The 21699-nt window shown below is 35.5% G+C and overlaps 6 protein-coding genes and 3 pseudogenes across 6 annotated transcripts; all 9 read right to left on the reverse strand.

Moving 5' to 3' along the window:
• Positions 1 to 534: 534 nt before the first annotated feature.
• LOC101162542 (heat shock protein 30-like) lies at positions 535 to 1643 on the reverse strand. Its single transcript, XM_023960851.1, has one exon. It carries the CDS (start codon positions 1396 to 1398, stop codon positions 826 to 828), a length of 573 nt encoding a protein of 190 aa, XP_023816619.1. The 5' UTR covers positions 1399 to 1643; the 3' UTR covers positions 535 to 825.
• Positions 1644 to 3082: 1439 nt separating this feature from the next.
• On the reverse strand, positions 3083 to 4938 carry LOC111948317 (heat shock protein 30-like). The gene has a single exon (XM_023960800.1). The coding sequence runs from the start codon at positions 3906 to 3908 to the stop codon at positions 3306 to 3308; it is 603 nt and encodes a 200-aa protein (XP_023816568.1). The 5' UTR covers positions 3909 to 4938; the 3' UTR covers positions 3083 to 3305.
• Positions 4939 to 5491: 553 nt separating this feature from the next.
• On the reverse strand, positions 5492 to 7453 carry LOC111948320 (heat shock protein 30-like). The gene has a single exon (XM_023960807.1). The coding sequence runs from the start codon at positions 6417 to 6419 to the stop codon at positions 5817 to 5819; it is 603 nt and encodes a 200-aa protein (XP_023816575.1). The 5' UTR covers positions 6420 to 7453; the 3' UTR covers positions 5492 to 5816.
• A 551-nt stretch (positions 7454 to 8004) lies between these two features.
• On the reverse strand, positions 8005 to 9487 carry LOC111948328 (heat shock protein 30-like). Its single transcript, XM_023960814.1, has one exon. It carries the CDS (start codon positions 8930 to 8932, stop codon positions 8330 to 8332), a length of 603 nt encoding a protein of 200 aa, XP_023816582.1. The 5' UTR covers positions 8933 to 9487; the 3' UTR covers positions 8005 to 8329.
• Positions 9488 to 10618: 1131 nt separating this feature from the next.
• Positions 10619 to 11683, reverse strand: LOC111948319 (heat shock protein 30-like). The gene has a single exon (XM_023960806.1). It carries the CDS (start codon positions 11436 to 11438, stop codon positions 10836 to 10838), a length of 603 nt encoding a protein of 200 aa, XP_023816574.1. The 5' UTR covers positions 11439 to 11683; the 3' UTR covers positions 10619 to 10835.
• Positions 11684 to 13297: 1614 nt separating this feature from the next.
• LOC111948361 lies at positions 13298 to 13908 on the reverse strand (annotated as a pseudogene).
• Positions 13909 to 15733: 1825 nt separating this feature from the next.
• Positions 15734 to 16296, reverse strand: LOC111948362 (annotated as a pseudogene).
• A 1828-nt stretch (positions 16297 to 18124) lies between these two features.
• On the reverse strand, positions 18125 to 19387 carry LOC111948333 (heat shock protein 30-like). Its single transcript, XM_023960830.1, has one exon. It carries the CDS (start codon positions 18830 to 18832, stop codon positions 18230 to 18232), a length of 603 nt encoding a protein of 200 aa, XP_023816598.1. The 5' UTR covers positions 18833 to 19387; the 3' UTR covers positions 18125 to 18229.
• A 1347-nt stretch (positions 19388 to 20734) lies between these two features.
• LOC111948363 lies at positions 20735 to 21518 on the reverse strand (annotated as a pseudogene).
• Between the last annotated feature and the right edge of the window lie 181 nt (positions 21519 to 21699).

The following is a 21699-nucleotide window of genomic DNA, read 5'->3' on the forward strand; positions in this document are numbered from 1 at the left end:
GCTGATAGAATGGCACCAGTAAATCAAAATAACCACTTGTTACAACTGAGGTCTGCAGAAGAGCATATCTGAACGTCCAACCTTGAGGCAGATGGGCCACAGCAGGAGAAGACCACAGCACTTAGCTAAGAACAGGAAACTAAAACTAAAATTCTCAGATGCTCATCAAAACAGGACGATAGAAGGAAAAATGTTGTCCGGACTGATGCAACATTGGTAGGGTCAAAATTTGGAATCAACAACATAAAAGCATGGATCCATCCTGCATTGTATAAAGAGTTAAAGCTGCTGGTGGTGGTATAAAGGTGAGGGTAATATTTTCTTGGCAGACTTTAGGCCCATTAGTACCAAATGAGCATGGTTACAAAAACTTAAACTGAGTTTTTTTGCTGACCATGTCTATCTCTTTATGACCCTAGTGTACCCATCTTATGATGTTTCTATATTTGTTGTTCATTAGGAAATTTCCAGATGCTTACAATTTGATAAAAAAAATCAGTCAAATGAAACTCCACAGACAGCAGTCATTGATATTTGAACAATTTATTTTCTCAACTTTGATCATCCAAAAAAATATGAGTAAATATCTAAATCAACTGATTGGTTATGATTGCTCAATTACATATGTCTCTGACATTTTCATGAACATGTTTGTTACAAACAGTCAGAACTAAATAATACATTTAAAAATGAAGACATGTTTAACATCAAAATGAGCTAAATTAGCTTAAATACCATTAATAAGAAATGATCAGATATGCACATGTAGAGTTTAAGTCCAGGTTCTCCTGTTTGTTCTATGATGTATTGGGAGTCTGCACTTTGCTATCTTGTTTCTGTGAACTCTCTCTGCTGTGGTTCCTCCTCCGAGCTCCTCTTGATGGTCAGTTCTCTGTCAGCCTCCTCTTTGGCGGCCTGGATGTGGAGCTTTCCGTCTGGAGACAGGCAGCAGGTGACGGCTTCAGGGTTCAGGCCTTCAGGCAGATCCAACTCTTGTCTGAACTCCTGGAGTCTGTAAGAGTAGGAGCCTTTCCCGTCCTCCTGTTTCTTCTCTGTCTTCCCGCTGACTCTCAGCTTTCTGCCCACCTGCCTGACAGACAGCTCCTCTGGAGAAAAGCCTTGAGTGTCCAGGGTCAGGCCAAAGTTCTGTCCATCTTTGTCCAGCTGGAAGCTCACTGGTTGCAGGGTCACACTGCTCTGGAAAGGCTCCGTCTCCTCCAGGATCTTGTCTTGAAATTTGTCCATCAGCTCCAGACTGCTGCGCAGCTCCTGCAGGTTCCTCTGCAACAGATCCCGCTGGTAGAACAGAGGTCTGACCTCTGGCCACAGACTGCGTACAGGTGAGAAGAAGAACATGGATGGACTGAGATCAGAGTGAAGACCTCGAGAGCACAGCATTTTCAGAGTTTCAAGTCTTGAGTCTTTTTGTTGGCAGATGAAAGCTGGTTGAATTGTCTTTTCTCTTCTGTGTATCTTTCTGTCTCAGCAGTGACTCTGTCCCAGCTTTATACTCTGACAGGAGGAGAGGCGGAGAATTCAGGAAGTTTCTGGTCTGTTATCATATTTGTCCACTAGATGGTGGTACTTGACCAGGTTCCTTAGCATCCCTTCCTATCTACCTGCTAAAAAAAAAGACTGTGTAAATCTTAACCAATAATGAAGACATCATAGCATAAACAAAGCTTTGAAAGATCCAGAAAAATGTTTCTTCAACAAAAAACAAAATGTTTTATTGGAAAACTCTTGAGTTATTTACTCTAAGGAGGTGAAAATTGTTTTCATATTTTTCTGTTTCATTTAATGGACAACATGCTACTTTGGGTACGCCTATTATATATCTGTTCTTTGCAAATAAAAGATGTTTTGTGTTATAAAAATTTCTTCTGATCAAGAAAAGTTTGAAAGATATATTTTTAAAAGCGCACGTTGAAATGGCATTGTTTCAATTACAACTAAAGACTCGTCTTACATTTTTAAGTCTCTTCAATGCTTTTTACATTTGTCCACTGATAAATTCATGCAACATACTAGTTATTTGTGCCAGGTCATTTCTTTTGGACTTTACCTTTCTCATAAATGTCGAATTTATACTCAACGGACATCATTTACCATCATGGAAATTGTACAATATTCTCGTTGCAAAAGTGTTAATGCTTATTTTTCATAAATGTAGTAGATAGATTATTTATTTTCTTTTAAAATAATCAGGATAATATCTCAAAGAAATTAAACAATTATATAATGATGAAAAAATTATCCTACGAACTTGAAAACAATTCAAATTAATCAAAGAAAAAACTGTCAGTATCCATCAAGAAACAGTTCCAGTTGGATCTGGAAGATTCTCGTTGTTGCTACAAATGTCCACACGTTGGTGCTGTTTCAACATTGATGAATGTTAGCTGTTGTATGTCTAGCTTTATCTTTTTAGACTTGCAAAAAGAATTTTGCTCATCTCCAAAATGTACAGGAAAACATTACAAATAGTTTAATCCATTTTTTTAATGTTTTTTTTTTTTGGTATAATTTTAATACATTTATTTACATAGGTATGGCTGTGTTTGTCAAAATCCAGTCCTACATTCTTTATTGTCAAATCATTATCACAGCTGCTTCGTTAAACAAGTTTTTGTTTTTATTCACACTTTAATAATTAATAATGATTTTTTTAAAAGAACATAATTTAATCGCATATAAAAGATTTTCTTAATGTATTCATTGCCCCTTAACTTTATTAAAATTTATACTTTAACAAATTCAAAGATTCGTCTCAGTTGTTTGATTGAGTCAGTTGTCAACTTTTAATATAAATAAAGTTACTGGATAACACTTTAAATAAACAAAATGCAATGCCAAACTACATCTTTGTTTATCAGGTTTTGGCAAAACTTTTTTCTTTTCTTTTGTTTTTAGTCCTTTTATTTTAGAAATTTTGTAACTTTTGTGGAATCTTTTTTTTGTGCTTTTTCTTGTTTGTTTGATTGGTGATTTTCAAATAAATTTGTTTGGATTAATAAATAATGAAACATTCAAATAAAGACTCAACAAATGCAGTCATTTCAACATGAAACATTTATTTTGTTCCTCTTTCATCAAACAAAGATATAACAAAATAAAAAAGTCCCTTTACTACATTCATGTCATCTTGTTGCATTTAATCGTTTATTCACAGTCAGAACTAGCTAATACGTTTAAAAATGAAGACGTGTTTAAAATCAAAATGAGCTAAATTAGCTTAAATACCATTAATAAGAAATGATCAGATATGCACATGTAGAGTTTAAGTCCAGGTTCTCCTGTTTGTTCTATGATGTATTGGGAGTCTGCACTTTGCTATCTTGTTTCTGTGAACTCTCTCTCTGCTGTGGTTCCTCCTCCGAGCTCCTCTTGATGGTCAGTTCTCTGTCAGCCTCCTCTTTGGCGGCCTGGATGTGGAGCTTTCCGTCTGGAGACAGGCAGCAGGTGACGGCTTCAGGGTTCAGGCCTTCAGGCAGATCCAACTCTTGTCTGAACTCCTGGAGTCTGTAAGAGTAGGAGCCTTTCCCGTCCTCCTGTTTCTTCTCTGTCTTCCCGCTGACTCTCAGCTTTCTGCCCACCTGCCTGACAGACAGCTCCTCTGGAGAAAAGCCTCGAGTGTCCAGGGTCAGGCCAAAGTTCTGTCCATCTTTGTCCAGCTGGAAGCTCACTGGTTGCAGGGTCACACTGCTCTGGAAAGGCTCCGTCTCCTCCAAGATCTTGTCTTGAAATTTTTCCATCAGCTCCAGACTGCTGCGCAGCTCCTGCAGGTTCCTCTGCAACAGATCCCGCTGGTAGAACAGAGGTCTGACCTCTGGCCACAGACTGCGTACAGGTGAGAAGAAGAACATGGATGGACTGAGATCAGAGTGAAGACCTCGAGAGCACAGCATTTTCAGAGTTTCAAGTCTTGAGTCTTTTTGTTGGCAGATGAAAGCTGGTTGAATTGTCTTTTCTCTTCTGTGTATCTTTCTGTCTCAGCAGTGACTCTGTCCCAGCTTTATACTCTGACAGGAGGAGAGGCGGAGAATTCAGGAAGTTTCTGGTCTGTTATCACATTTGTCCACTAGATGGTGGTACTTGACCAGGTTCCTTAGCATCCCTTCCTATCTATCTGCTAAAAAAAAAGTCTGTGTGTAAATCTTAACCACTAATGAAGACATCATAGCATAAACAAAGCTTTGAAAGATCCAGAAAAATGTTTCTTCAACAAAAAACAAAATGTTTTATTGAGAACTCTTGAGTTATTTACTCTAAGGAGGTGAAAATTGTTTTCATATTTTTCTGTTTCATTTAATGGACAACATGCTACTTTGGGTTCACCTATTTTATATCTGTTCTTTGCAAATAAAAGATGTTTTGTGTTATAAAAATTTCTTCTGATCAAGAAAAGGTTGAAAGATATATTTTTAAAAGCGCACGTTGAAATGGCATTGTTTCAATTACAACTAAGGACTCGTCTTACATTTTTAAGTCTCTTCAATGTTTTTTACATTTGTCCACTGATAAATTCATGCAACATACTAGTTATTTGTGCCAGGTCATTTCTTTTGGACTTTACCTTTCTCATAAATGTCGAATTTATACTCAACGGACATCATTTACCATCATGGAAATTGTACAATATTCTCGTTGCAAAAGTGTTAATGCTTATTTTTCATAAATGTAGTAGATAGATTATTCATTTTCTTTTAAAATAATCAGGATAATATCTCAAAGAAATTAAACAATTATATAATGATGAAAAAATTATCCTACGAACTTGAAAACAATTCAAATTAATCAAAGAAAAAACTGTCAGTATCCATCAAGAAACAGTTCCAGTTGGATCTGGAAGATTCTCGTTGTTGCTACAAATGTCCACACGTTGGTGCTGTTTCAACATTGATGAATGTTAGCTGTTGTATGTCTAGCTTTATCTTTTTAGACTTGCAAAAAGAATTTTGCTCATCTCCAAAATGTACAGGAAAACATTACAAATAGTTTAATCCATTTTTTTAATGTTTTTTTTTTTTTGGTATAATTTTAATACATTTATTTACATAGGTATGGCTGTGTTTGTCAAAATCCAGTCCTACATTCTTTATTGTCAAATCATTATCACAGCTGCTTCGTTAAACAAGTTTTTGTTTTTATTCACACTTTAATAATTAATAATGATTTTTTTAAAAGAACATAATTTAATCGCATATAAAAGATTTTCTTAATGTATTCATTGCCCCTTAACTTTATTAAAATTTATACTTTAACAAATTCAAAGATTCGTCTCAGTTGTTTGATTGAGTCAGTTGTCAACTTTTAATATAAATAAAGTTACTGGATAACACTTTAAATAAACAAAATGCAATGCCAAACTACATCTTTGTTTATCAGGTTTTGGCAAAACTTTTTTCTTTTCTTTTGTTTTTAGTCCTTTTATTTTAGAAATTTTGTAACTTTTGTGGAATCTTTTTTTTGTGCTTTTTCTTGTTTGTTTGATTGGTGATTTTCAGATAAATTTGTTTGGATTAATAAATAATGAAACATTCAAATAAAGACTCAACAAATGCAGTCATTTCAACATGAAACATTTATTTATTCCTCTTTCATCAAACAAAGATATAACAAAATAAAAAAGTCCCTTTACTACATTCATGTCATCTTGTTGCATTTAATCGTTTATTCACAGTCAGAACTAGCTAATACGTTTAAAAATGAAGACGTGTTTAAAATCAAAATGAGCTAAATTAGCTTAAATACCATTAATAAGAAATGATCAGATATGCACATGTAGAGTTTAAGTCCAGGTTCTCCTGTTTGTTCTATGATGTATTGGGAGTCTGCACTTTGCTATCTTGTTTCTGTGAACTCTCTCTCTGCTGTGGTTCCTCCTCCGAGCTCCTCTTGATGGTCAGTTCTCTGTCAGCCTCCTCTTTGGCGGCCTGGATGTGGAGCTTTCCGTCTGGAGACAGGCAGCAGGTGACGGCTTCAGGGTTCAGGCCTTCAGGCAGATCCAACTCTTGTCTGAACTCCTGGAGTCTGTAAGAGTAGGAGCCTTTCCCGTCCTCCTGTTTCTTCTCTGTCTTCCCGCTGACTCTCAGCTTTCTGCCCACCTGCCTGACAGACAGCTCCTCTGGAGAAAAGCCTCGAGTGTCCAGGGTCAGGCCAAAGTTCTGTCCATCTTTGTCCAGCTGGAAGCTCACTGGTTGCAGGGTCACACTGCTCTGGAAAGGCTCCGTCTCCTCCAAGATCTTGTCTTGAAATTTTTCCATCAGCTCCAGACTGCTGCGCAGCTCCTGCAGGTTCCTCTGCAACAGATCCCGCTGGTAGAACAGAGGTCTGACCTCTGGCCACAGACTGCGTACAGGTGAGAAGAAGAACATGGATGGACTGAGATCAGAGTGAAGACCTCGAGAGCACAGCATTTTTCAGAGTTTCAAGTCTTGAGTCTTTTTGTTGGCAGATGAAAGCTGGTTGAATTGTCTTTTCTCTTCTGTGTATCTTTCTGTCTCAGCAGTGACTCTGTCCCAGCTTTATACTCTGACAGGAGGAGAGGCGGAGAATTCAGGAAGTTTCTGGTCTGTTATCACATTTGTCCACTAGATGGTGGTACTTGACCAGGTTCCTTAGCATCCCTTCCTATCTATCTGCTAAAAAAAAAGTCTGTGTGTAAATCTTAACCACTAATGAAGACATCATAGCATAAACAAAGCTTTGAAAGATCCAGAAAAATGTTTCTTCAACAAAAAACAAAATGTTTTATTGAGAACTCTTGAGTTATTTACTCTAAGGAGGTGAAAATTGTTTTCATATTTTTCTGTTTCATTTAATGGACAACATGCTACTTTGGGTTCACCTATTTTATATCTGTTCTTTGCAAATAAAAGATGTTTTGTGTTATAAAAATTTCTTCTGATCAAGAAAAGGTTGAAAGATATATTTTTAAAAGCGCACGTTGAAATGGCATTGTTTCAATTACAACTAAGGACTCGTCTTACATTTTTAAGTCTCTTCAATGTTTTTTACATTTGTCCACTGATAAATTCATGCAACATACTAGTTATTTGTGCCAGGTCATTTCTTTTGGACTTTACCTTTCTCATAAATGTCGAATTTATACTCAACGGACATCATTTACCATCATGGAAATTGTACAATATTCTCGTTGCAAAAGTGTTAATGCTTATTTTTCATAAATGTAGTAGATAGATTATTCATTTTCTTTTAAAATAATCAGGATAATATCTCAAAGAAATTAAACAATTATATAATGATGAAAAAATTATCCTACGAACTTGAAAACAATTCAAATTAATCAAAGAAAAAACTGTCAGTATCCATCAAGAAACAGTTCCAGTTGGATCTGGAAGATTCTCGTTGTTGCTACAAATGTCCACACGTTGGTGCTGTTTCAACATTGATGAATGTTAGCTGTTGTATGTCTAGCTTTATCTTTTTAGACTTGCAAAAAGAATTTTGCTCATCTCCAAAATGTACAGGAAAACATTACAAATAGTTTAATCCATTTTTTTAATGTTTTTTTTTTTTTTGGTATAATTTTAATACATTTATTTACATAGGTATGGCTGTGTTTGTCAAAATCCAGTCCTACATTCTTTATTGTCAAATCATTATCACAGCTGCTTCGTTAAACAAGTTTTTGTTTTTATTCACACTTTAATAATTAATAATGATTTTTTTAAAAGAACATAATTTAATCGCATATAAAAGATTTTCTTAATGTATTCATTGCCCCTTAACTTTATTAAAATTTATACTTTAACAAATTCAAAGATTCGTCTCAGTTGTTTGATTGAGTCAGTTGTCAACTTTTAATATAAATAAAGTTACTGGATAACACTTTAAATAAACAAAATGCAATGCCAAACTACATCTTTGTTTATCAGGTTTTGGCAAAACTTTTTTCTTTTCTTTTGTTTTTAGTCCTTTTATTTTAGAAATTTTGTAACTTTTGTGGAATCTTTTTTTTGTGCTTTTTCTTGTTTGTTTGATTGGTGATTTTCAGATAAATTTGTTTGGATTAATAAATAATGAAACATTCAAATAAAGACTCAACAAATGCAGTCATTTCAACATGAAACATTTATTTATTCCTCTTTCATCAAACAAAGATATAACAAAATAAAAAAGTCCCTTTACTACATTCATGTCATCTTGTTGCATTTAATCGTTTATTCACAGTCAGAACTAGCTAATACGTTTAAAAATGAAGACGTGTTTAAAATCAAAATGAGCTAAATTAGCTTAAATACCATTAATAAGAAATGATCAGATATGCACATGTAGAGTTTAAGTCCAGGTTCTCCTGTTTGTTCTATGATGTATTGGGAGTCTGCACTTTGCTATCTTGTTTCTGTGAACTCTCTCTCTGCTGTGGTTCCTCCTCCGAGCTCCTCTTGATGGTCAGTTCTCTGTCAGCCTCCTCTTTGGCGGCCTGGATGTGGAGCTTTCCGTCTGGAGACAGGCAGCAGGTGACGGCTTCAGGGTTCAGGCCTTCAGGCAGATCCAACTCTTGTCTGAACTCCTGGAGTCTGTAAGAGTAGGAGCCTTTCCCGTCCTCCTGTTTCTTCTCTGTCTTCCCGCTGACTCTCAGCTTTCTGCCCACCTGCCTGACAGACAGCTCCTCTGGAGAAAAGCCTCGAGTGTCCAGGGTCAGGCCAAAGTTCTGTCCATCTTTGTCCAGCTGGAAGCTCACTGGTTGCAGGGTCACACTGCTCTGGAAAGGCTCCGTCTCCTCCAAGATCTTGTCTTGAAATTTTTCCATCAGCTCCAGACTGCTGCGCAGCTCCTGCAGGTTCCTCTGCAACAGATCCCGCTGGTAGAACAGAGGTCTGACCTCTGGCCACAGACTGCGTACAGGTGAGAAGAAGAACATGGATGGACTGAGATCAGAGTGAAGACCTCGAGAGCACAGCATTTTTCAGAGTTTCAAGTCTTGAGTCTTTTTGTTGGCAGATGAAAGCTGGTTGAATTGTCTTTTCTCTTCTGTGTATCTTTCTGTCTCAGCAGTGACTCTGTCCCAGCTTTATACTCTGACAGGAGGAGAGGCGGAGAATTCAGGAAGTTTCTGGTCTGTTATCACATTTGTCCACTAGATGGTGGTACTTGACCAGGTTCCTTAGCATCCCTTCCTATCTATCTGCTAAAAAAAAAGTCTGTGTGTAAATCTTAACCACTAATGAAGACATCATAGCATAAACAAAGCTTTGAAAGATCCAGAAAAATGTTTCTTCAACAAAAAACAAAATGTTTTATTGAGAACTCTTGAGTTATTTACTCTAAGGAGGTGAAAATTGTTTTCATATTTTTCTGTTTCATTTAATGGACAACATGCTACTTTGGGTTCACCTATTTTATATCTGTTCTTTGCAAATAAAAGATGTTTTGTGTTATAAAAATTTCTTCTGATCAAGAAAAGGTTGAAAGATATATTTTTAAAAGCGCACGTTGAAATGGCATTGTTTCAATTACAACTAAGGACTCGTCTTACATTTTTAAGTCTCTTCAATGTTTTTTACATTTGTCCACTGATAAATTCATGCAACATACTAGTTTTTTGTGCCAGGTCATTTCTTTTGGACTTTACCTTTCTCATAAATGTCGAATTTATACTCAACGGACATCATTTACCATCATGGAAATTGTACAATATTCTCGTTGCAAAAGTGTTAATGCTTATTTTTCATAAATGTAGTAGATAGATTATTCATTTTCTTTTAAAATAATCAGGATAATATCTCAAAGAAATTAAACAATTATATAATGATGAAAAAATTATCCTACGAACTTGAAAACAATTCAAATTAATCAAAGAAAAAACTGTCAGTATCCATCAAGAAACAGTTCCAGTTGGATCTGGAAGATTCTCGTTGTTGCTACAAATGTCCACACGTTGGTGCTGTTTCAACATTGATGAATGTTAGCTGTTGTATGTCTAGCTTTATCTTTTTAGACTTGCAAAAAGAATTTTGCTCATCTCCAAAATGTACAGGAAAACATTACAAATAGTTTAATCCATTTTTTTAATGTTTTTTTTTTGGTATAATTTTAATACATTTATTTACATAGGTATGGCTGTGTTTGTCAAAATCCAGTCCTACATTCTTTATTGTCAAATCATTATCACAGCTGCTTCGTTAAACAAGTTTTTGTTTTTATTCACACTTTAATAATTAATAATGATTTTTTTAAAAGAACATAATTTAATCGCATATAAAAGATTTTCTTAATGTATTCATTGCCCCTTAACTTTATTAAAATTTATACTTTAACAAATTCAAAGATTCGTCTCAGTTGTTTGAGTCAGTTGTCAACTTTTAATATAAATAAAGTTACTGGATAACACTTTAAATAAACAAAATGCAATGCCAAACTACATCTTTGTTTATCAGGTTTTGGCAAAACTTTTTTCTTTTCTTTTGTTTTTAGTCCTTTTATTTTAGAAATTTTGTAACTTTTGTGGAATCTTTTTTTTGTGCTTTTTCTTGTTTGTTTGATTGGTGATTTTCAAATAAATTTGTTTGGATTAATAAATAATGAAACATTCAAATAAAGACTCAACAAATGCAGTCATTTCAACATGAAACATTTATTTTGTTCCTCTTTCATCAAACAAAGATATAACAAAATAAAAAAGTCCCTTTACTACATTCATGTCATCTTGTTGCATTTAATCGTTTATTCACAGTCAGAACTAGCTAATACGTTTAAAAATGAAGACGTGTTTAAAATCAAAATGAGCTAAATTAGCTTAAATACCATTAATAAGAAATGATCAGATATGCACATGTAGAGTTTAAGTCCAGGTTCTCCTGTTTGTTCTATGATGTATTGGGAGTCTGCACTTTGCTATCTTGTTTCTGTGAACTCTCTCTCTGCTGTGGTTCCTCCTCCGAGCTCCTCTTGATGGTCAGTTCTCTGTCAGCCTCCTCTTTGGCGGCCTGGATGTGGAGCTTTCCGTCTGGAGACAGGCAGCAGGTGACGGCTTCAGGGTTCAGGCCTTCAGGCAGATCCAACTCTTGTCTGAACTCCTGGAGTCTGTAAGAGTAGGAGCCTTTCCCGTCCTCCTGTTTCTTCTCTGTCTTCCCGCTGACTCTCAGCTTTCTGCCCACCTGCCTGACAGACAGCTCCTCTGGAGAAAAGCCTCGAGTGTCCAGGGTCAGGCCAAAGTTCTGTCCATCTTTGTCCAGCTGGAAGCTCACTGGTTGCAGGGTCACACTGCTCTGGAAAGGCTCCGTCTCCTCCAGGATCTTGTCTTGAAATTTGTCCATCAGCTCCAGACTGCTGCGCAGCTCCTGCAGGTTCCTCTGCAACAGATCCCGCTGGTAGAACAGAGGTCTGACCTCTGGCCACAGACTGCGTACAGGTGAGAAGAAGAACATGGATGGACTGAGATCAGAGTGAAGACCTCGAGAGCACAGCATTTTCAGAGTTTCAAGTCTTGAGTCTTTTTGTTGGCAGATGAAAGCTGGTTGAATTGTCTTTTCTCTTCTGTGTATCTTTCTGTCTCAGCAGTGACTCTGTCCCAGCTTTATACTCTGACAGGAGGAGAGGCGGAGAATTCAGGAAGTTTCTGGTCTGTTATCATATTTGTCCACTAGATGGTGGTACTTGACCAGGTTCCTTAGCATCCCTTCCTATCTACCTGCTAAAAAAAAAGACTGTGTAAATCTTAACCAATAATGAAGACATCATAGCATAAACAAAGCTTTGAAAGATCCAGAAAAATGTTTCTTCAACAAAAAACAAAATGTTTTATTGGAAAACTCTTGAGTCATTTACTCTAAGGAGGTGAAAATTGTTTTCATATTTTTCTGTTTCATTTAATGGACAACATGCTACTTTGGGTACGCCTATTATATATCTGTTCTTTGCAAATAAAAGATGTTTTGTGTTATAAAATTTCTTCTGATCAAAAAAAAAGTTTGAAAGATATATTTTTAAAAGCGCACGTTGAAATGGCATTGTTTCAATTACAACTAAAGACTCGTCTTACATTTTTAAGTCTCTTCAATGCTTTTTACATTTGTCCACTGATAAATTCATGCAACATACTAGTTATTTGTGCCAGGTCATTTCTTTTGGACTTTACCTTTCTCATAAATGTCGAATTTATACTCAACGGACATCATTTACCATCATGGAAATTGTACAATATTCTCGTTGCAAAAGTGTTAATGCTTATTTTTCATAAATGTAGTAGATAGATTATTTATTTTCTTTTAAAATAATCAGGATAATATCTCAAAGAAATTAAACAATTATATAATGATGAAAAATTATCCTACGAACTTGAAAACAATTCAATTAATCAAAGAAAAAACTGTCAGTATCCATCAAGAAACAGTTCCAGTTGGATCTGGAAGATTCTCGTTGTTGCTACAAATGTCCACACGTTGGTGCTGTTTCAACATTGGATGAATGTTAGCTGTTGTATGTCTAGCTTTATCTTTTTAGACTTGCAAAAAGAATTTTGCTCATCTCCAAAATGTACAGGAAAAACATTACAAATAGTTTAATCCATTTTTTTAATGTTTTTTTTTTTGGTATAATTTTAATACATTTATTACATAGGTATGGCTGTGTTTGTCAAAATCCAGTCCTACATTCTTTATTGTCAAATCATTATCACAGCTGCTTCGTTAAACAAGTTTTTGTTTTTATTCACACTTTAATATAATAATGATTTTTTAAAAACATAATTTAATCGCATATAAAGATTTTCTTAATATTCATTGCCCCTTAACTTTATTAAAATTTATACTTTAACAAATTCAAGATTCGTCTCAGTTGTATTGAGTCAGTTGTCAACTTTTAATATAAATAAAGTTACTGGATAACACTTAAATAAACAAAATGCAATGCCAAACTAATCTTTGTTTATCAGTTTTGGCAAAACTTTTTTCTTTTCTTTTTTTTTAGTCCTTTTATTTTAGAAATTTTGTAACTTTTGTGGAATCTTTTTTTGTGCTTTTTCTTGTTTGTTTGATTGGTGATTTTCAGATAAATTTGTTTGGATTAATAAATAATGAAACATTCAAATAAAGACTAACAAATGCAGTCATTTCAACATGAACATTTATTTATTCCTCTTTATCAAACAAAGATATAACAAATAAAAAAAGTCCCTTTACTACATTCATGTCATCTTGTTGCATTTAATCGTTTATTCACAGTCAGAACTAGCTAATACGTTTAAAATGAAGACGTGTTTAAAATCAAAATGAGCTAAATTAGCTTAAATACCATTAATAAGAAATGATCAGATATGCACATGTAGAGTTTAAGTCCAGGTTCTCCTGTTTGTTCTATGATGTATTGGGAGTCTGCACTTTGCTATCTTGTTTCTGTAACTCTCTCTCTGCTGTGGTTCTCCTCCGAGCTCCTCTTGATGGTTCTCTGTCAGCTCCTCTTTGGCGGCCTGGATGTGGAGCTTCCGTCTGGAGACAGGCAGCAGGTGACGGCTTCAGGGTCAGGCCTTCAGGCAGATCCAACTCTTGTCTGAACTCCTGGAGTCTGTAAGAGTAGGAGCCTTTCCCGTCCTCCTGTTTCTTCTCTGTCTTCCGCTGACTCTCAGCTTTCTGCCCACCTGCCTGACAGACAGCTCCTCTGGAGAAAAGCCTCGAGTGTCCAGGGTCAGGCAAAGTTCTGTCCATCTTTGTCCAGCTGGAAGCTCACTGGTTGCAGGGTCACACTGCTCTGGAAAGGCTCCGTCTCCTCCAAGATCTTGTCTTGAAATTTTTCCATCAGCTCCAGACTGCTGCGCAGCCTGCGGTTCCTCTGCAACAGATCCCGCTGGTAGACAGAGGTCTGACCTCTGGCCACAGACTGCGTACAGGTGAGAAGAAGAACATGGATGGACTGAGACGAGTGAAGTCCTCGAGAGCACAGCATTTTCAGAGTTTCAAGTCTTGAGTTTTTGTTGGCAGATGAAAGCTGGTTGAATTGTCTTTTCTCTTCTGTGTATTTTCGTCTCAGCAGTGACTCTGTCCCAGCTTTATACTCTGACAGGAGGAGAGGCGGAGAATTCAGGAAGTTTCTGGTCTGTTATCACATTTGTCCACTAGAGTGGTACTTGACCAGGTTCCTTAGCATCCTTCCTATCTTCTGCTAAAAAAAGATCTGTGTGTAATCTTAACCATAATGAACACATCATAGCATAAACAAAGCTTTGAAGATCCAGAAAAATGTTTCTTCAACAAAAACAAAATTTTTATTGAGAAACTCTTGAGTTATTTACTCTAAGGAGGTGAAAATTGTTTTCATATTTTTCTGTTTCATTTAATGGACAACATGCTACTTTGGGTTCACCTATTTATACTTTCTTTGCAAATAAAGATGTTTTGTGTATAAAAATTTCTTCTGATCAAGAAAGGTTGAAAGATATATTTTTAAAAGCGCACGTTGAAATGGCATTGTTTCAATTACAACTAAGACTCGTCTTACATTTTTAAGTCTCTTCAATGTTTTTTACATTTGTCCACTGATAAATTCATGCAACATACTATTATTTGTGCCAGGTCATTTCTTTTGGACTTTACCTTTCTCATAAATGTCGAATTTATACTCAACGGACATCATTTACCATCATGGAAATTGTACAATATTCTCGTTGCAAAGTGTTAATGCTTATTTTCATAATGTAGTAGATAGATTATTCATTTTCTTTTAAAATAATCAGGATAATATCTCAAAGAAATTAAACAATTATATAATGATGAAAAATTATCCTACGAACTTGAAACAATTCAAATTAATCAAAGAAAAAACTGTCAGTATCATCAAGAAACAGTTCCAGTTGGATCTGGAAGATTCTCGTTGTTGCTACAAATGTCCACACGTTGGTGCTGTTTCAACATTGATGAATGTTAGCTTGTATGTCTAGCTTTATCTTTTTAGACTTGCAAAAGAATTTTGCTCATCTCCAAAATGTACAGAAAACATTACAAATAGTTTATCCATTTTTTTTAATGTTTTTTTTTTGGTATAATTTTAATACATTTATTTACATAGGTATGGCTGTGTTTGTCAAAATCCAGTCCTACATTCTTTATTGTCAAATCATTATCACAGCTGCTTCGTTAAACAAGTTTTTGTTTTTATTCACACTTTAATAATTAATAATGATTTTTTTAAAAGAACATAATTTATCGCATATAAAAGATTTTCTTAATGTATTCATTGCCCTTAACTTATTAAAATTTATACTTTAACAAATTCAAAGATTCGTTCAGTTTTGATTGAGTCAGTTGTCAACTTTTAATATAAATAAAGTTACTGGATAACACTTTAAATAAACAAAATGCAATGCCAAACTACATCTTGTTATCAGGTTTTGGCAAAACTTTTTCTTTCTTTTGTTTTAGTCCTTTATTTAGAAATTTTGTAATTTTGTGAATCTTTTTTTTGTGCTTTTTCTGTTTGTTTGATTGGTGATTTTCAATAAATTTGTTTGGATAATAAATAATGAAACATTCAAATAAAGACTCAACAAATGCGTCATTTCAACATGAAACATTATTTATTCCTCTTTCATCAAACAAGATATAACAAAATAAAAAAGTCCCTTTACACATTCATGTCATCTTGTTGCATTTAATCGTTATTCACAGTCAGAACTAGCTAATACGTTTAAAAATGAAGACGTGTTTAAAATCAAAATGAGCTAAATTAGCTTAATACCATTAATAAGAAATGATCAGATATGCACATGTAGAGTTTAAGTCCAGGTTCTCCTGTTTGTTCTATGATGTATTGGGAGTCTGCACTTTGCTATCTTGTTTCTGTGAATCCTCTCCTGCTTGGTTCTCCTCCGAGCTCCTCTGATGGTCAGTTCTCTGTCAGCCTCCTCTTTGGCCTGGATGTGGAGCTTTCCGTCTGGAGACAGGCAGCAGGTGACGGCTTCAGGGTTCAGCCTTCAGGCAGATCAACTCTTGTCTGAACTCCTGAGTCTGTAAGAGTAGGAGCCTTTCCGTCCCGTTTCTTCTCTGTCTTCCGCTGACTCTCAGCTTTCTGCCCACCTGCCTGACAGACAGCTCCTCTGGAGAAAACCTCGAGTGTCCAGGGTCAGGCCAAAGTTTGTCCATCTTTGTCCAGCTGGAAGCTCATGGTTGCAGGGTCAACTGCTCTGGAAAGGCTCGTCTCCTCCAGATTCTTGTCTTGAAATTTGTCCATCAGCTCCAGACTGCTGCGCAGCTCCTGCAGTTCCTCTGCAAAAGATCCGCTGGTAGAACAGAGTCTGACCTCTGGCCACAGACTGCGTACAGGTGAGAAGAAGAACATGGATGGACTGAGATCAGAGTGAAGACTCGAGAGCACAGCTTTTCAGAGTTTCAAGTCTTGAGTCTTTTTGTTGCAGATGAAAGCTGGTTGAATTGTCTTTTCTCTTCTGTGTATCTTTCTGTCTCAGCAGTGACTCTGTCCAGCTTTATACTCTGACAGGAGGAGAGCGGAAATTCAGGAAGTTTCTGTCTGTTATCAATTTGTCCACTAGATGGTGGTACTTGACCAGGTTCCTTAGCATCCTTCCTATTCCTGCTAAAAAAAAGATCTGTTGTAATCTTAACCACTAATGAAGACATCATAGCATAAACAAAGCTTTGAAAGATCCAGAAAAATGTTTCTTCAACAAAAACAAAATGTTTATGAGAACTCTTGAGTTATTTACTCTAAGAGGTGAAAATTGTTTTCATATTATTTCTGTTTCATTTAATGGACAACATCTTACTTTGGTTCACCTATTTTATATCTGTTCTTTGCAAATAAAAGATGTTTTGTGTTATAAAAATTTCTTCTGATCAAGAAAGTTGAAAAGATATTTTTAAAGCGCACGTTGAAATGCATTGTTCAATTACAACTAAGACTCGCTTACATTTTTAAGTCTCTTCAATGTTTTTACATTGTCACCTGATATAAAATTCATGCAACATAAGTTATTTGTGCCAGGTCATTTTTCCTTTTGGGGAAACTTTTACTTCTCATAAATGTCGAATTTATACTCAACGGACATCATTTACCATCATGGAAATTGTACAATATTCTCGTTGCAAAAGTGTTAATGCTTATTTTCATAAATGTAGTAGATAGATTATTCATTTTCTTTTTAAAATAATCAGGATAATATCTCAAAGAAATTAAACAATTATATAATGATGAAAAAATTATCCTACGAACTTGAAAACAATTCAAATTAATCAAAGAAAAACTGTCAGTATCCATCAAGAAACAGTTCCAGTTGGATCTGGAAGATTCTCGTTGTTGCTACAAATGTCCACCACGTTGGTGCTGGTTTCAACATTGATGAATGTTAGCTGTTGTATGTCTAGCTTTATCTTTTTAGACTTGCAAAAAGAATTTTGCTCATCTCCAAAATGTACAGGAAAAACATTACAAATAGTTTAATCCATTTTTTTAATGTTTTTTTTTTTTTGGGTATAATTTTAATACATTTATTTACATAGGTATGGCTGTGTTTGTCAAAATCCAGTCCTACATTCTTTATTGTCAAATCATTATCACAGCTGCTTCGTTAAACAAGTTTTTGTTTTTATTCACACTTTAATAATTAATAATGATTTTTTTAAAAGAACATAATTTTAATCGCATATAAAAGATTTTCTTAATGTATTCATTGCCCCTTAACTTTATTAAAATTTATACTTTAACAAATTCAAAGATTCGTCTCAGTTGTTTGATTGAGTCAGTTGTCAACTTTTAATATAAATAAAGTTACTGGATAACACTTTAAATAAACAAAATGCAATGCCAAACTACATCTTTGTTTATCAGGTTTTGGCAAAACTTTTTTCTTTTCTTTTGTTTTTAGTCCTTTTATTTTAGAAATTTTGTAACTTTTGTGGAATCTTTTTTTTGTGCTTTTTCTTGTTTGTTTGATTGGTGATTTTCAGATAAATTTGTTTGGATTAATAAATAATGAAACATTCAAATAAAGACTCAACAAATGCAGTCATTTCAACATGAAACATTTATTTATTCCTCTTTCATCAAACAAAGATATAACAAAATAAAAAAGTCCCTTTACTACATTCATGTCATCTTGTTGCATTTAATCGTTTATTCACAGTCAGAACTAGCTAATACGTTTAAAATGAAGACGTGTTTAAAATCAAAATGAGCTAAATTAGCTTAAATACCATTAATAAGAAATGATCAGATATGCACATGTAGAGTTTAAGTCCAGGTTCTCCTGTTTGTTCTATGATGTATTGGGAGTCTGCACTTTGCTATCTTGTTTCTGTGAACTCTCTCTCTGCTGTGGTTCCTCCTCCGAGCTCCTCTTGATGGTCAGTTCTCTGTCAGCCTCCTCTTTGGCGGCCTGGATGTGGAGCTTTCCGTCTGGAGACAGGCAGCAGGTGACGGCTTCAGGGTTCAGGCCTTCAGGCAGATCCAACTCTTGTCTGAACTCCTGGAGTCTGTAAGAGTAGGAGCCTTTCCCGTCCTCCTGTTTCTTCTCTGTCTTCCCGCTGACTCTCAGCTTTCTGCCCACCTGCCTGACAGACAGCTCCTCTGGAGAAAAGCCTCGAGTGTCCAGGGTCAGGCCAAAGTTCTGTCCATCTTTGTCCAGCTGGAAGCTCACTGGTTGCAGGGTCACACTGCTCTGGAAAGGCTCCGTCTCCTCCAAGATCTTGTCTTGAAATTTTTCCATCAGCTCCAGACTGCTGCGCAGCTCCTGCAGGTTCCTCTGCAACAGATCCCGCTGGTAGAACAGAGGTCTGACCTCTGGCCACAGACTGCGTACAGGTGAGAAGAAGAACATGGATGGACTGAGATCAGAGTGAAGACCTCGAGAGCACAGCATTTTTCAGAGTTTCAAGTCTTGAGTCTTTTTGTTGGCAGATGAAAGCTGGTTGAATTGTCTTTTCTCTTCTGTGTATCTTTCTGTCTCAGCAGTGACTCTGTCCCAGCTTTATACTCTGACAGGAGGAGAGGCGGAGAATTCAGGAAGTTTCTGGTCTGTTATCACATTTGTCCACTAGATGGTGGTACTTGACCAGGTTCCTTAGCATCCCTTCCTATCTATCTGCTAAAAAAAAAGTCTGTGTGTAAATCTTAACCACTAATGAAGACATCATAGCATAAACAAAGCTTTGAAAGATCCAGAAAAATGTTTCTTCAACAAAAAACAAAATGTTTTATTGAGAACTCTTGAGTTATTTACTCTAAGGAGGTGAAAATTGTTTTCATATTTTTCTGTTTCATTTAATGGACAACATGCTACTTTGGGTTCACCTATTTTATATCTGTTCTTTGCAAATAAAAGATGTTTTGTGTTATAAAAATTTCTTCTGATCAAGAAAAGGTTGAAAGATATATTTTTAAAAGCGCACGTTGAAATGGCATTGTTTCAATTACAACTAAGGACTCGTCTTACATTTTTAAGTCTCTTCAATGTTTTTTACATTTGTCCACTGATAAATTCATGCAACATACTAGTTATTTTGTGCCAGGTCATTTCTTTTGGACTTTACCTTTCTCATAAATGTCGAATTTATACTCAACGGACATCATTTACCATCATGGAAATTGTACAATATTCTCGTTGCAAAAGTGTTAATGCTTATTTTTCATAAATGTAGTAGATAGATTATTCATTTTCTTTTAAAATAATCAGGATAATATCTCAAAGAAATTAAACAATTATATAATGATGAAAAAATTATCCTACGAACTTGAAAACAATTCAAATTAATCAAAGAAAAAACTGTCAGTATCCATCAAGAAACAGTTCCAGTTGGATCTGGAAGATTCTCGTTGTTGCTACAAATGTCCACACGTTGGTGCTGTTTCAACATTGATGAATGTTAGCTGTTGTATGTCTAGCTTTATCTTTTTAGACTTGCAAAAAGAATTTTGCTCATCTCCAAAATGTACAGGAAAACATTACAAATAGTTTAATCCATTTTTTTAATGTTTTTTTTTTTGGTATAATTTTAATACATTTATTTACATAGGTATGGCTGTGTTTGTCAAAATCCAGTCCTACATTCTTTATTGTCAAATCATTATCACAGCTGCTTCGTTAAACAAGTTTTTGTTTTTATTCACACTTTAATAATTAATAATGATTTTTTTAAAAGAACATAATTTAATCGCATATAAAAGATTTTCTTAATGTATTCATTGCCCTTAACTTTATTAAAATTTATACTTTAACAAATTCAAAGATTCGTCTCAGTTGTTTGAGTCAGTTGTCAACTTTTAATATAAATAAAGTTACTGGATAACACTTAAATAAACAAAATGCAATGCCAAACTACATCTTTGTTTATCAGGTTTTGGCAAAACTTTTTTCTTTTCTTTTGTTTTTAGTCCTTTTATTTTAGAAATTTTGTAACTTTTGTGGAATCTTTTTTTTGTGCTTTTTCTTGTTTGTTTGATTGGTGATTTTCAAATAAATTTGTTTGGATTAATAAATAATGAAACATTCAAATAAAGACTCAACAAATGCAGTCATTTCAACATGAAACATTTATTTGTTCCTCTTTCATCAAACAAAGATATAACAAAATAAAAAAGTCCCTTTACTACATTCATGTCATCTTGTTGCATTTAATCGTTTATTCACAGTCAGAACTAGCTAATACGTTTAAAAATGAAGACGTGTTTAAAATCAAAATGAGCTAAATTAGCTTAAATACCATTAATAAGAAATGATCAGATATGCACATGTAGAGTTTAAGTCCAGGTTCTCCTGTTTGTTCTATGATGTATTGGGAGTCTGCACTTTGCTATCTTGTTCTGTGAACTCTCTCTCTGCTGTGGTTCCTCCTCCCGAGCTCCTCTTGATGGTCAGTTCTCTGTCAGCCTCCTCTTTGGCGGCCTGGATGTGAGCTTTCCGTCTGGAGACAGGCAGCAGGTGACGGCTTCAGGGTTCAGGCCTTCAGGCAGATCCAACTCTTGTCTGAACTCCTGGAGTCTGTAAGAGTAGGAGCCTTTCCGTCCTCCTGTTTCTTCTCTGTCTTCCCGCTGACTCTCAGCTTTCTGCCCACCCTGCCTGACAGACAGCTCCTCTGGAGAAAAGCCTCGAGTGTCCAGGGTCAGGCCAAAGTTCTGTCCATCTTTGTCCAGCTGGAAGCTCACTGGTTGCAGGGTCACACTGCTCTGGAAAGGCTCCGTCTCCTCCAGGATCTTGTCTTGAAATTTGTCCATCAGCTCCAGACTGCTGCGCAGCTCCTGCAGGTTCCTCTGCAACAGATCCCGCTGGTAGAACAGAGGTCTGACCTCTGGCCACAGACTGCGTACAGGTGAGAAGAAGAACATGGATGGACTGAGATCAGAGTGAAGACCTCGAGAGCACAGCATTTTCAGAGTTTCAAGTCTTGAGTCTTTTTGTTGGCAGATGAAAGCTGGTTGAATTGTCTTTTCTCTTCTGTGTATCTTTCTGTCTCAGCAGTGACTCTGTCCCAGCTTTATACTCTGACAGGAGGAGAGGCGGAGAATTCAGGAAGTTTCTGGTCTGTTATCATATTTGTCCACTAGATGGTGGTACTTGACCAGGTTCCTTAGCATCCCTTCCTATCTACCTGCTAAAAAAAAGACTGTGTAAATCTTAACCAATAATGAAGACATCATAGCATAAACAAAGCTTTGAAAGATCCAGAAAAATGTTTCTTCAACAAAAAACAAAATGTTTTATTGGAAAACTCTTGAGTCATTTACTCTAAG

The sequence above is a fragment of the Oryzias latipes genome, chromosome 12, assembly GCF_002234675.1.
Source record: "Oryzias latipes chromosome 12, ASM223467v1".
NCBI classification, from domain to species: Eukaryota; Metazoa; Chordata; class Actinopteri; order Beloniformes; family Adrianichthyidae; genus Oryzias; species Oryzias latipes.

Bases quoted from the DNA above. Each gene is read 5' to 3' on its own strand.
- LOC111948317 (XM_023960800.1), bottom strand. From the start codon at position 3,908: ATGCTGTGCTCTCGAGGTCTTCACTCTGATCTCAGTCCATCCATGTTC.
- LOC111948319 (XM_023960806.1), bottom strand. From the start codon at position 11,438: ATGCTGTGCTCTCGAGGTCTTCACTCTGATCTCAGTCCATCCATGTTC.
- LOC111948320 (XM_023960807.1), bottom strand. From the start codon at position 6,419: ATGCTGTGCTCTCGAGGTCTTCACTCTGATCTCAGTCCATCCATGTTC.
- LOC101162542 (XM_023960851.1), bottom strand. From the start codon at position 1,398: ATGCTGTGCTCTCGAGGTCTTCACTCTGATCTCAGTCCATCCATGTTC.
- LOC111948328 (XM_023960814.1), bottom strand. From the start codon at position 8,932: ATGCTGTGCTCTCGAGGTCTTCACTCTGATCTCAGTCCATCCATGTTC.
- LOC111948333 (XM_023960830.1), bottom strand. From the start codon at position 18,832: ATGCTGTGCTCTCGAGGTCTTCACTCTGATCTCAGTCCATCCATGTTC.